This window comes from Balaenoptera musculus, chromosome 7 (assembly GCF_009873245.2).
Source record: "Balaenoptera musculus isolate JJ_BM4_2016_0621 chromosome 7, mBalMus1.pri.v3, whole genome shotgun sequence".
In the NCBI taxonomy this organism is placed as follows: Eukaryota; Metazoa; Chordata; class Mammalia; order Artiodactyla; family Balaenopteridae; genus Balaenoptera; species Balaenoptera musculus.
This window is the reverse complement of record NC_045791.1, coordinates 9,149,426-9,162,862: the sequence shown is the minus strand read 5'-3', so window position 1 is coordinate 9,162,862 and position 13,437 is coordinate 9,149,426. Positions and strand designations below refer to the sequence as shown.

The following is a 13,437-nucleotide window of genomic DNA, read 5'->3' as shown; positions in this document are numbered from 1 at the left end:
AACACATGCTTTATGTCTTTTAAACAAAGTGGGCCATTAAGTGTGCAATGCTAAGAGGAATTTTATCTCACCTATAAATACAAATGAATCCCTTAAGCTCCAAATCCCCATATACAGACAATTTACTCTGGTAATCAAGGCGATGCTCACAATTTAACTTCAGTTACCATCTGTAACTCCATTGGTATTCTAATAATAATGAATAAAAATATACACTGACACCCAAAAATGTTACTTAAAGTAGAATCATCTTAAAGAGTCAATGATTATTTCTAAGAAGCTGTGTAAATATCATATTTACTCAGAATTCTCTTTTGTGCCTTTACCTTTTAATTAAAGTGAAAGAAGGCCTTTAGTATTTAACTATACATGTATATTAAGGGAAAAATTATCCCCACTTCTTCAGATTAAAAATATCAAAGAAAATGCTGGCCTTGAATATGCATATAAATATTAATCAGAAAACAAATACATTTTTTTTTCTTTCATCCTGCCTTTGTGGTTTTTTTTTTTTTTAACCCCTTTTTTGGTGGGTAGGAGAGAGTGTCAAAGGAAGAAATAAAGAAGGCCAAAAAAAGGTAAGAAATTCAAATTCTTTTGAAAATTATAGACTATTCTTCAACATTTTTTCTGTTATCCAGGAAATAAAACCATACCCTTCCTTTTGCAGAAAATAAGTCATTTGTTAAAACAAATGTTATGAAGAATGATATAACTAATGATTACCAGATTTATGCACAGGCGGCAGGTAATTCTGACCTAGTGGTCACCGTCCGGGATTGAGGAAACCTGGGTTTCCATCCAGGCCAGTCTATTAATTAACTAACTTATCCTGAGCAAGCTTGTCATCTCCTTCAACCCTGAGGTCCTCATTTGTAAAGTGAAGGGAGGGCTTGAATTCCACAATTTCAGAGGTTCCTTCTGGTTTTGACATCATCTTAGTCTATGAATGTGGGGCTAAGTCATTTGCAAATAGGACTGGGGTTATTCAACACCCACTGATAGGTCTGGATTTTTATCTGCCTGGGCAAGGGGTGGGTTTGGAGGTGACCTTTATGGTGTAAAGGAAAACAAGGTGGCAGTTATTTGTCAAAGAAAATTGGACAGTAATAATGTGAAAAACGGTTTGCATTTTTAAATAGCCTTTTAATTTCCCCTGATTTGTGCAACACATCTTTGAGAGAACAAGCCCATGAATGGGCTTTTTAAGGAAATATTTTGAAAATATTCTACTATGCCATTGCATCTGTGAAGTGCGGTTCATTTCTGGAAAAATCATCATGGTTTCTCCAGGTTCTGTGTTCCACCGGAAGCCTGACTTCGAGTCCCGCCTTATGTTCTTCCTAAACTTCAAACATCTCTCTCCCTCCCAGAATTTCTTCACCCTTTCCTCTTTCCTTATGTAAATACGAATAAACATCCACCACACTTCTGGAAGAACCGACTGATGTATTTAGCTTGCAAACACACTGTCAGAAGGCTGAGATGTGAGTGGTTCCTAAGATTTAACAACAACATGGGTCTGCTTATTTAAAGCCTGCAGGGATGGTGGAGCAGATGGTACTTTGTGTCTTTGCTTCCTAGCCATGTGTTTGGTGCAATGTCGGCCCCGTTTCAGGAAGGCTGCCAATCCACAGAGGGGATGCAATGCCACCCTCCCTCTCCTGTGTGTCTTCACCCCTTCCCCTCCCCCGTACTTCCTATCCTCCTGCTCTTCAGGTTGACCACAAACCTTTAGTGCAAAAGAGCTTTTGGTGATGTCAATTCTTGTGCAGGTTTTGTAACATACACACGAGATCCCAGGAATAAAATTGTTGAAAATGGTTGCTCTGGATTGCAAGCAGATATTACAGACAATTCACATACTACTTCCTGGGCTTATTCTGTGCTTTATCCTTTAAAGGGGGACTTTTTCCATCTCTTCTCATTCCATCTTTAAAGTGATTCTATGGCTAGATGTGGCAGAGATGACTCTCTCGATCTTGCGGACAATGGAGATACAGCTTAGTGCATTGGGATGTATTATCTGGAGTCACCAAGGCAAGAGAAGAAACCAGTCTAGAACGAGGCTCTCTCAGTCTTAGTCATCCTGACACCATCCACTATCCCCGGCCTTCCCAAATCAGGAATTAATTAATTAATTAAAAAATTAATTACAGTTTACCCTTGAACAACATGGGCTGAGGGGCACCTACCCCCAACATAGTGAAAAATCTGAGGTTCCCCATCCTGTTTTCAACCAACCACGGATCCTATACCACTGTACAACATATTTATTGAAAAAAAATCTGGTATAAGTGAACCTGCACAGTTCAAACCCGTGTTAAGTGTCAACTGTACTGTCCTCATTTATGCTAGATTGTTTCTCCTCTGCTTTAAGAACAGGACAGGTTTAAAAGTAATACACATTTTGCATTGAGAATGCTTATATGGACAAATTCTTAATTCCCAACCACTAGGAGTAATTTGATTACCAATTTGAGTCCTGGTCTGTTCTCAGTTTAGGTGACTTGTCAGGTTTGTTCATCTGACGTAGAGAAGAGAGAGGGATCTACCTATTGGCCAGGGAGGAAGGGGTGGTCTTTCTTTCTTTCTGATTGGAAACTTTCCCATTCTTATCACTTTTAGGGATAGGGGAGTAAAAGCTCAGACATGTTCTCTAAAGGCCACTGCAATGTCCAGGGTCCATGAGAAAAGGGGCCCTGAAGAATCCTCTCTGGACCTTTCCATTAGCACAGATTGTTTCCAATGGGTTTACCAATTTCCAAAATGGAAACACTGACCCTATAAATGGAGATACAAAGAAGGTACATTTCACAAGAGGAACTGGGCAGTGGGGAAATAGCAGCTGACGTCAGGAGGCCAGTGTGGTTGGAAGCTTACTTTTCCCCCGAGGCCAGTGCCTGGTGGAAAGGGGGACTGCACAGGGCTGGAGGAGATGGGAAAGAGCGCTTGCCTGGACATCTGACCAGTTAGGTACTCATGTAACTGGCTTGGATGTAATGTTGGTGAAAACTCTCCTCAACCATCCCATCCATTTATTGACTTGTTTATATCTTCATATTTTTCAATGGTCTCTGAGCTCCTTGAAGTCTGACACTCAATTTTACTCAAATGTATCCCAATGCCTATTGAAGATCAAGCATAAAGTAGGACCTTATAAATATTTATTGGACTAAGTTAAATTGAAATGATTAGGTTACTTCAATTTCTACCTGGGGAAAAAAAAATAGGGTTAGGAGCACAATACTCAAAAATGTCATCAGCAACCAATTAAAAAAAACAAACACATAAAAACCTAATAAAAATGGTAGCAGTACCAACAAGGTCCTACTGTATAGCACAGAAACCTATATTCAATATCCTATGATAAGCCATAATGGAAAAGGATAGGAAAAAGAATGTATATATATATGTATAAATGAATCACTTTGCTGTACAGCAGGAATTAATACAACATTGTAAAATCAACTATACTTCAAGAAAAAATATTGAAAAAAATGATAGCAGAGTTTTATACATGTTATATGTTTAAGAAATACATAAATACTATAATAATTATGGTACTTGACCTTTAGAAGATCTTCAGTTTGCTTGTGGAAGTGGGTGTTAGGAGGGTTGTGAGTTATTGGGTAGGGGTGGAGGGATATTATCTGAAATTGGATGGTAGCTGTAACTACAGATGTGGGTAGGTAATGCTCGTAACATGGCTGGGAAGAGAAATACTTTGTGGTGCTTTGTGTGTGTCTGTGTGTGTGTGTGTGTGGGGGGGTGTATTCTTCTGGGGCTCAGTCCAGTTGGGTTCAAGCTTTGGCGTTCACCTGTTTCCTGATGATGAAACTAGCATAAGCAAATGGAAGATTTCCATTATGTTCGTATTGTTTCCTAACATATAAATAGAGTAACAAATTCATGTTCCCAAACAATTGTGTTGGAAGGGTACATGCAAGCCCTCTCACTTGCATCTTAGGCCTGGGGTAAAGTGGCCCTGAGTTCTGTTTTCTATTCTCAGAATGACCGTAACTACTGAGGTGCCCTTGCTCTGATTTTTTTCCCCTTGCTCTGATTTTTGTGTTATTCCTCCTCAGTGAGGATCTGGCTCTATTTTGTGTTTGTTAAATGCCTCAAAATATTTTTCAAACATTTGTGTTTGGGAAAAACTCAAAATATATTTTACCAGTTGATTTTTTTTAACACATTGAACAAACAAAATTCAATCCTTATGTATCTCATTAATTTTCCTGCAATTAGATGAAATACTGCTCCCTAAGAATTTGCTGTGTAAACAAGCAACCTCATAATCCTATGTACATTTTCTTTTAAGAATGTCAACTCAGCTCTTCCTGAGAGCATTTAACACCATGAAGTTGACATTCAAACTGAATAACACGTTTCAAATTTGTTTTGAGTGAGGTATGTCTAGATTTCATGAACTCATTTGGCAATATTCTTTAAGATCAATTGTATACAAAATGGAAAAATGGTAAGAGTGTTGGTACTGTTAGGTGGATTGATTGATTACTTCCTTCCTCTACTCACTATTTCATCCTTTGAGTAAACCTTTATTGAAAGCCTATTATATGCCAGATTATTTGCTAAGATCCCACAAAAAGCATGTTACCTATTGGAGAATGCAAACATATAAATGAATGATTACAAGCTCCAATATGCTCTGTGAAGAGCAGAGTCCTGGGCATGAGATTGGATGGTCAGGACAATCAGAGGAGCATATCTACCTTGTCAAGACCACATCTCTGCCCATGGCTCCACACTGTTCCACATCTGGTGGGCATCAAAGAAGTCTTAGGATACATACCTACCACATTTAGGGAAGGCTGGGGGCTATTCTCTACTACTTCATAGAATAGAAGTGAATTATTAAAATCAGTAATTCATTTTCCAAAGACTTTCACACAACTAGGAGTGAGACATTCTAAGTTATTCTGTCCCTCTAGATAGAACTATTACAAGAGTCCTTAGGGACTGAAGGTGAGAGAGTAGTTAAACAATGTTCCCCATTTTTAAACCATCTCCTCTTTTGTAGAAGAAGCTCACTAACCATAATTTGAGGCTTTGCTCAAGTGATTGATCAAAGGAATGGAGGGATAGTTGGATTTTGAGTTAGACAAATCTGGGCAAGAATTGTGGCCACGCTGTTTTCTAGTGTTGTGACCTTACACAAACTACTTAACATCTCTGAACTTGAGTTTCCCCAACTGTGAAAGAAACTTAACCCCTGTCTTTGAGGATTGTTGTGAGGAGTCGATGAAACAGCACATGGAAACAAGTAGTACCAGCCTTGATCAGAGGAGGTATTCAATAAGTGGTAGTGGTTAATGCTTTGAGTTCTCTCTTTATGGAACACTTCTTGCTAATGGAATTTTCTCTCTCTCCCCTTTCGTTCTAGACAACTGTGATGACCCATTAGCATCCTTGCTCTCTCCAGTGGCTTTTTCCAGCTCCTCAGACCTCAATGGTACTCACATCCCAGCTCAGCTCAACCGAAGAGTTGGTGAGTAGGTAACAAACTCTAAAGGCAAGCGCTGAATAAGCACACAATGGGTAAATGGAAGAAAGGGAGTATCTCCATGTGCTGGGATCCTGTCCAAGAGCAGTGTTCAGGAGAAGAATGGGTAGAGGGGCATTAAAAGAATGAAACCATGTTTCCCAGCACATAATGGATATTCAGAGAATACTGGTTATATTGGTTACTGTTCCCCTGAACCCACCTTCTTCTTCTTTGATGATCATAAAATGCCTCTGTGAACAAATATTTTTAATTTGCTTTATTTTTATATTTCATGCATCTAACATAAATAGCTACCAAAATATATTATTATAATAGCATGTTATCATAAGCAAGAATGAAATCTACCAAGATTTTTCCTTCAATAACTTTAATTTTTACAATATAATAAATGTTTCTAACATTAAAAATATAAAACGCTATTAAGTAAAAGTAAGAAAATACAAAAATTGTGTAATGCTACCAGCTAGAGATAACTGTGGTTAAATGCTGAATGTGTATCTTTATAGCATATGAGTGAAGGGAGTGCAGACACCCTTAACTAATGTCTCATGTGAAATGCCTTTAACAAATATGATGCTGGATATCTAGAGAGATATATTTTAAATCATACTTATAATGCATATATATATATATATATATTGTTCTATAGTTGAATTTTTTAGTTTTCAAAGACTTGAAATAACTGATGATATTTGTTTATTGACATAACTAGTGAACACTCTAAACACTTTTTCAAGTTAAGAAGAAATTGATATGCGGTTTCAAGAGGTACACTGATCTGGGAGAGTTCACATTATTTAATCTTGACTATATTTTCCCATTGATACATGAGGTCAATCACATTAGTAAGTTTCCATGTTGATCCATCTTTACATTCTGGAGTAAGTCCTAATTCGTTGAGGTGCTATTGATATTTTTTTTTGTAAAGTGCAGAATGATTTAATTTGTTTACATTTTAATTTCTGATTTTGAATCTCCATTCAGAGTGAGATTGATTTGTAATTTTTATTTGTATACTTATTGTTTGTTTCATACTACACATCACAAGTATTCTGGTATAATGCAATCAATAACTTAAAACTTAGTAAGTTCTGTGTTTTTGTTGAGAGAGGAATTGAAGAATGGTATTCTAAAGGGAAAAGAATGGTTAATCAAAGACCCAGCAGGGAAATATTAATGACAATTTTGTACTAACACTGCCTTTTCATGAATTCTCTGTGCCAAAAATTTTATAAAGCATTTCACCCATATTATGTTATTTAGTCTTCACAAAGATACTACAAGGTAAGCATTATTACCTTTTTATCTTCAGATAGGTTTTCTGAGGCTCAATGAAGTTTATAATGTGCCTTAAATCATGAGGTTAAGAAGGGGAAATGCTTGGATTCAAATCTAAGTCATGTGAATCCACAGTTTTGCTCCCAACCATATTAGCAAATTGATTTACTAACACAGGTTTAAGAAGGGTGTATTAGAGAGAAAAGAGGTTTGGGAAGTATTCCGCCCAAGTTCAAATGCTGGCTGTGGCGTTTACTTACAAGTTCTGTGAGCATCTGTAAGTCACTTACTTGCTGTCAACCTTGTTTTTTTTTTAAATCTGTAAAGGGGACGAGTAATGCCTGCCTTGAAGCATCGTGTGCAGACTGAGACCAGACTTGCACATTCTAAAGCTCCTTCTCACTGCAGGGTAGAGAGAGACTGGGGCAGGGAGTTACATTTGTCATTTCAGTAAGAAACACAGGTTGGCAGATTTTAATAGAGGCTCTCCCACAGGGCATCCGGAGCCAGAGTTGGTCTCAGTCCCACCCAATCGTGTGGTGGCAGAAGGTCATGACTGCCTCAGTAGCTCCTTGGCAGTTTCTGGAGAAACTGTGAGTCGGATCATAGGCCAGCTCCCCCCTTTATGGACAGATATCAACAGGACACAGATGTCTCTGCTTCAATTTATTATCATTATCCTGCTCATGGGGGCACCCGTGTGCCTGAGCTCAAGGTTAGCATGAGCGTAGGCAGAAAGGAAGTTGACCTTCCTCCTTCTCCCAACTAGAGTCCAAATCAGGAAGGCCAGACAGGAGATACAGTTGGAGAGTCGGGATGCATTGGTCTAGAACTCCTCATGCGGCACAGGTCCATTCACAGGGCCAACCGTTGCCCTTAAAGGAAATTAAATAGGAGAGCTTTATAAGTAGCGATGCTGAGTTCTACCTCCCAGATATTCTGAATTAATTGTCTGGAGTGGGACCCAAGAATGAATATTGATAAATTAAATAAATACAAGCTTTCCCAGTGATTCTAAAATGCCACAAGAGTTGCAAGTTACTAGATTGGATGAATTTGTGAATAACAAATCTTTTCATTAATATTTACTGAGCACCTACTATGTGCCAGCATTGTACTAAAACTCTGGCACATAGCTGGTAAAAATAGGTACAAATCCTACTCATAAAAAGTATACATGGATAACACAAATTACCATATAATGAATAGCTAATATTTGTGGTTAGTGATAATATTGATTTTATCATATATATACATATATACACAATATAAATGATGTGTTGTGTGTATTTTTATACACACATATGTATATAGTAGGATATATAAAGAGAGCTAATTATATACATATGGTTGGATATATACAGAGTCAGTCATTTATATAGAAAAAGGTAGATATATCCATGGTTGTTTATATATATATATAAAACCAGTGTGTGTGTGTGTGTATGTATGTGTGTGTGTGTGTGTGTGTATATATATATACACACACATATATATACACAATCCATATGTAATAGAATATATACACAATGCATATACATGTATATGTATGTGTATATGTATGTGTATAGTAGTATATGTGTACATATACACATATATATATAATACACACATAGACTATAAACGTACATAGTATAATTATAATAAAACAAAAGCTATTATGTTAATGATATTAAGAAGGGTTTGTCATATGCTTTCTAAAATAAAATTTAGAAAGTTGAGAAAGCTGTAATTTTTATTTTACATTGAAAAATATCAGTATAAAGTAATAATTTATTTGTCTCCATCTAAAAACAGCCTTATGTGCTCTCTGTCCACTGAAATGGCCTAGAAGTACTTAGAGCCCTGTCTAATGAACACTTTTTTTCTACATGTCCTCCTTTAAAACTTCCTTTTTATTTTAAAAAAGGAAAGACATCAAATATACCCCAAAGAGCAAACTGTTCCACCTGGTTTGAAATCTACGATAATGTCGGATATACATGGAAATTTCAAAGAACATCTTGCTTTCAATTTGAATTCTCCGTATAGTGTTTTTAACAGCAAGTTCACAGCCAGATGCTAAATAATTGCTCCTAACACTGTCATTATCAGGCTTGGCTCCTCCCTGAATGGATGGATCCTATGCCTAGTTCATAATCCTTCTGTTAGCAGCTTATACCTACCAGCATACAGCTAAAGACCACAACAATATACTTAGCACTTACTATGAGCCATAACTGTTCTAAACCCTTAAGGCACATCAACTTAATTCTCACAATTACCCTCCATGTAGGTATTATTATTATTATTATCTCGATTTCACAGATAAAAATGCCATGGCACAGCGAGGAAAGAAAAGACGATGAGAATAAAATGTCTAGGTGGATTCAAAACTAGTTAATGTCTTAGGGGATAATAAAAATTGGGGGGTAATGTCTTCTCTATTGGACAAACATTTATGGGTTAACATGTAGCTTCATAATATGTAAGGTCTAATGAGCCAATGAATAGTAAAACCCAACGACAGGTACATTCTCCTTGAGAATTAAACGATCATTGAGTAGACTTGTTAAAAATTGCCCCAGGATGATGTTGAAAGATCAAACTTAACTCTCTTTTGATTTCCAAGTTTTGGATTTTTTTTAATATACACCATTCATTCATTCATTTACTCCCTTATCTCAATATTTCATGATTTCCTTCTACTCTACCCCATTCAGCCTTCCATGCACTTGTCAAGGAACTTCCTGGTTTTCCACCGCAGATGAAATCCACATTGTAAAACTCCTGACTTCCGTAAAGCTAAGTCTTCCTCACTGAAACGTATGGGCTCAGTGGCATCCTCCCAGCTCCTCACTGCTGAACTATTTCACAAAGATAAAGGCCCTGCAGGTCTTCAGACACCAGTTTAACACTGCCACATCCCCTGGGAATCATATACACCTGTGGCATACACTGAACGTAGGTAATTAAGGACCACTTCGCCTTCACTGTGTGCTCAGAACTCAAGCGGACACATCTCTGACCTACACCAGGAAGAAGAGGGGCACAGCTGGGAAGGATGTCATGGCCCAAGCAGAGATCAACACAAAAGTTGAAAAGAAAAATATAGGAAAGGCATGCTGATGAGTATCCTCAGACCCTGAGTAAAGTAAGTCTGGGTTCTGTCGGTGACGAACTCATCTTTCTGTTAGAAAACACACCCTTGGAAACAGCCTTTGACCTTAGGTACTGCTGTGACCACCAAGGTCTGGGCAACTCACTGGACCAGGAGAGAGATTAGATGGTTAAAACCCACTAATAGTCTTCACGCTGCTATCTCATCTAAGGAAGAAATCGGCCAAATGGAATTTTTGTTCTCTCACTTTCAGACACTCCTCACATTTTATCCACACACAAAGAAAGAAAAAGCAAAGAAGAGAGCTAATTACTTTTAAAAGAAACGACAAAAGACATTAAACTGGGGGTCAGATCACCCTTAATGGAGGTTGCCAAGTCAATATGTATAATTGTGGCTTAGGTGGGATCTGATTTTGTCAAATGTGATTTGTTTTGTGGCAAGAAAGCTTTTGATCTGGGCTTAAAGTTGGCTGGGCTGTGAGAAGCCCTTACTGTCGGCAGGAAACTCAGGAGTTGGTGACACAGCATGAAGCCTCCCCTGTGTGGGTTAGAGCCGCTTGAGAGTGAGGAGAAGTTTTTACTTTATGTGATTAGAAGGCAAATAGGAATGGACATCTTCGGCCCCATGAGAGGAAAGGTCTGTATTTTTCTTTCCCATCCTTCCCTCCCCCCACCACCAATAGAATTTTGAAATTTTAGTTCTTCTTCCTCACTCACTATATTTCTGAGATGCTTGCCTGTGTAAGTTGAGATCATGTTTCTGGCATGACAACTTTGTTGCCATGGAGATTTTGATTTTTTTCAATGTCAAGGCATTTTCAGCTTCCTGGGCTCATGGACGAATGGAGAGGCTTAAAAATCTTTCCTCCTTTTGGCACAAAATCGATGCACGTTTTTTCTTTCCCCCTTGGGCAGCGCTTGGGTTGCAAAAAGCTAAGGACCCATGAAGGGCTTTGGATGTTGGTTTTCGTTTTGGTGTCTGGTCCCTCCTGAAGAGGTGTGGATTGGGAACAGTTCAGGAAGCAGGGTCTTCACAATTAGCATGATATCAGCTGTCTGGGGACTTGTTCCTGATGAGCTAGGTGACAATACCGAGGACCCAATTTCATCGGCAGCACTACAGTGCCTGCTTGCAAAAGAGGGTCCCATCTGGATTGATTGAGCCAGACGTGATATGGATACAATCTAATCTGTTCAAAAAGACCATGCGGTGTATAGAAATCTGTCACTGGATTCCCTTCTCTCCCTTTGAAGGGCTTTCTCCTTCTTTTCAGCACCTTTTCTTTCTTTTCTCCTGTCCTGGCTGCCCCCAGGAACGGCAGACATCAGGTTCTATGCTTTCCTTTGTTGCCTTATATGCACCCTCTCTTCTCGAAGTGTGGACTCTGCATAGTAACATGGGCATCACCTGGGAGCTTGTTGCAAATGCAGAATCTCGGTCTCTGCTCCAAAACTTCTGGATCAGAACCTGTGCTTTAACAGCTGTTGCATCCACACGTTCGAATTTGAGATGCACTGTGCTGGTGCGTCCCTGAAACTCCCACTCCTTCAATTCTTAATCAAAGTTGGCTAAGTCATTATGAATAAGGAATCATGCTGGAAAATAGAAACTTCAGCTTTATTTTTATCATCACGTCAGTACTCTAAGATGGTTGGTATTATTAATATTTTTAAAGATTACAAAAGAGACTCAGAGAGGTCAAGTCACTGATCTAAGGATATACAGCTAGTTGTTGGTAGGACTTATATTTGAAACGAATTCTGTCTACCCCATGTTCACTGTATTCATGTTGATCAGAGATCTTAACCTGAGTAAAGGTGTTGTTGACATGATAGTCAACGCTTTTAGGTAATTTTGGCATTTCAACTGGGGTTGTCAGTATTTTAACCACAAAGACTGGATATTTAGGCATCAAGGAAGAAAGAGAGACACGAACTCCATGCCCCTGAAAATCATACTGCGGTCTAATATGCCTGTGGGCAAAACTAACCTGACCTAAATATTTAAACAATGCCCAAGGCTTATTCTCTTACTAGGACAGCTATGAATCACTGAGGGATACAGGATAGAAATCTTCTGCTATATAATAGGAGCCTTGGGACACTGTCTCAAATGTAGACAAATCACATGTGATGACCCTTTCTCTATTCAGCTAGGATCATTACAATAGAAAACGATGTTAAGAGGGGAAGGAGGAATCTTACGAATACTTTTGCTCACTAATAATATAATGCTTCAAAGACTCTAAACATCAATATTTGCCACATAGAGAGTGATAGATAAACCCATGCAATTCACCCTTTATTTTGCTCCCAATGACTGGTCACTTCCTTTGAAAAGCCAAGTGGGTATTATTTCTAAGAGGCAACCTTTATTTATTTATTTATTTTTACATCTTTATTGGAGTATAATTGCTTTACAATGGTGTGTTAGTTTCTGCTGTATAACAAAGTGAATCAGCTATACATAAACATATATCCCCATATCTCCTCCCTCTTGCATCTCCCTCCCACCCTCCCTATCCCAACCCTCTAAGTGAACACAAAGCACCGAGCTGATCTCCCTGTGCTATGCAGCTGCTTCCCACTAGCTATCTATTTTACATTTGGTAGTGTATATATGTCCATGCCACTCTCTCACTTTGTCCCAGCTTACCCTTCCCCCTCCCTGTGTCCTCAAGTCCATTCTCTATGTCTGCATCTTTATTCCTGTCCTGCACCTAGGATCATCAGAAACTTTTTTTGTTTTTTAGATTCCATGTATATGTGTTAGCATACGGTATTTGTTTTTCTCCTTCTGACTTTACTTCACCCTGTGTGACAGACTCTAGGTCCATCCACCTCAGTACAAATAACTCAGTTTCATTTCTTTTTATGGCTGAGTAATATTCTGTTGTATATATGTGTAAGAGGCAGCCTTTAAAATACCAGCTCAGTGAATCACCAGTCTGACGTTGCTAAACTAATACTTTGCCAAGAGACAAGGCCCTTTGCAATTCCTCAGTTCATTGCTTTTAACTTAAACATCGTAACTTAAAAATGTAGTAACGGAATTAAGAGCAGGATAATTCATGACATATACTTGTCTAATGATCGGCAGTGTACTACTGTATTCACAATGAGTGTCACACCCAGGTGGAAATAAGTTGCATTTGAATAGTATATTGTATGGTGGATACTCTTGCTTTGTCTAACATGGAGTAGTTAGGTAGGATCTACTCAATCCCTCTGGAAGATGTCTTTCACCTAAGACATTGTGGAAATGACATTAAAAAAGATGAGCTAAGAAAAAATAAATATATAAATAAATACATTTTCAAAAGATGAGCTGAGGAACATGGATGGACCTAGAGATTGTCATACTGAGTGAAGTAAGTCAGACAGAAAAAGAGAAGTATCAATGATATCGCTTATATACGGAATCTAAAAAGAAATGATACAAATGAATGTATTTTCAAAACAGAAATGGACTCACAGACTTAGAGAATGAACTTATGGTTACTGGGGTTGGGGGGCAAGGGTGAAGG

At 38.2% G+C, this 13,437-nt stretch overlaps 1 protein-coding gene across 1 annotated transcript in view; it reads left to right on the top strand.

The window, feature by feature from the left end:
- CNTNAP5 (contactin associated protein family member 5) overlaps positions 1-13,437 on the top strand; it is an 829,028-nt gene that overhangs the window by 214,484 nt on the left and 601,107 nt on the right. The window contains exon 2 of the mRNA XM_036857137.1: positions 5,408-5,512. Coding sequence (XP_036713032.1) covers positions 5,408-5,512 — 105 coding nt within the window. The remainder of the gene's footprint in view (positions 1-5,407; positions 5,513-13,437) is intronic.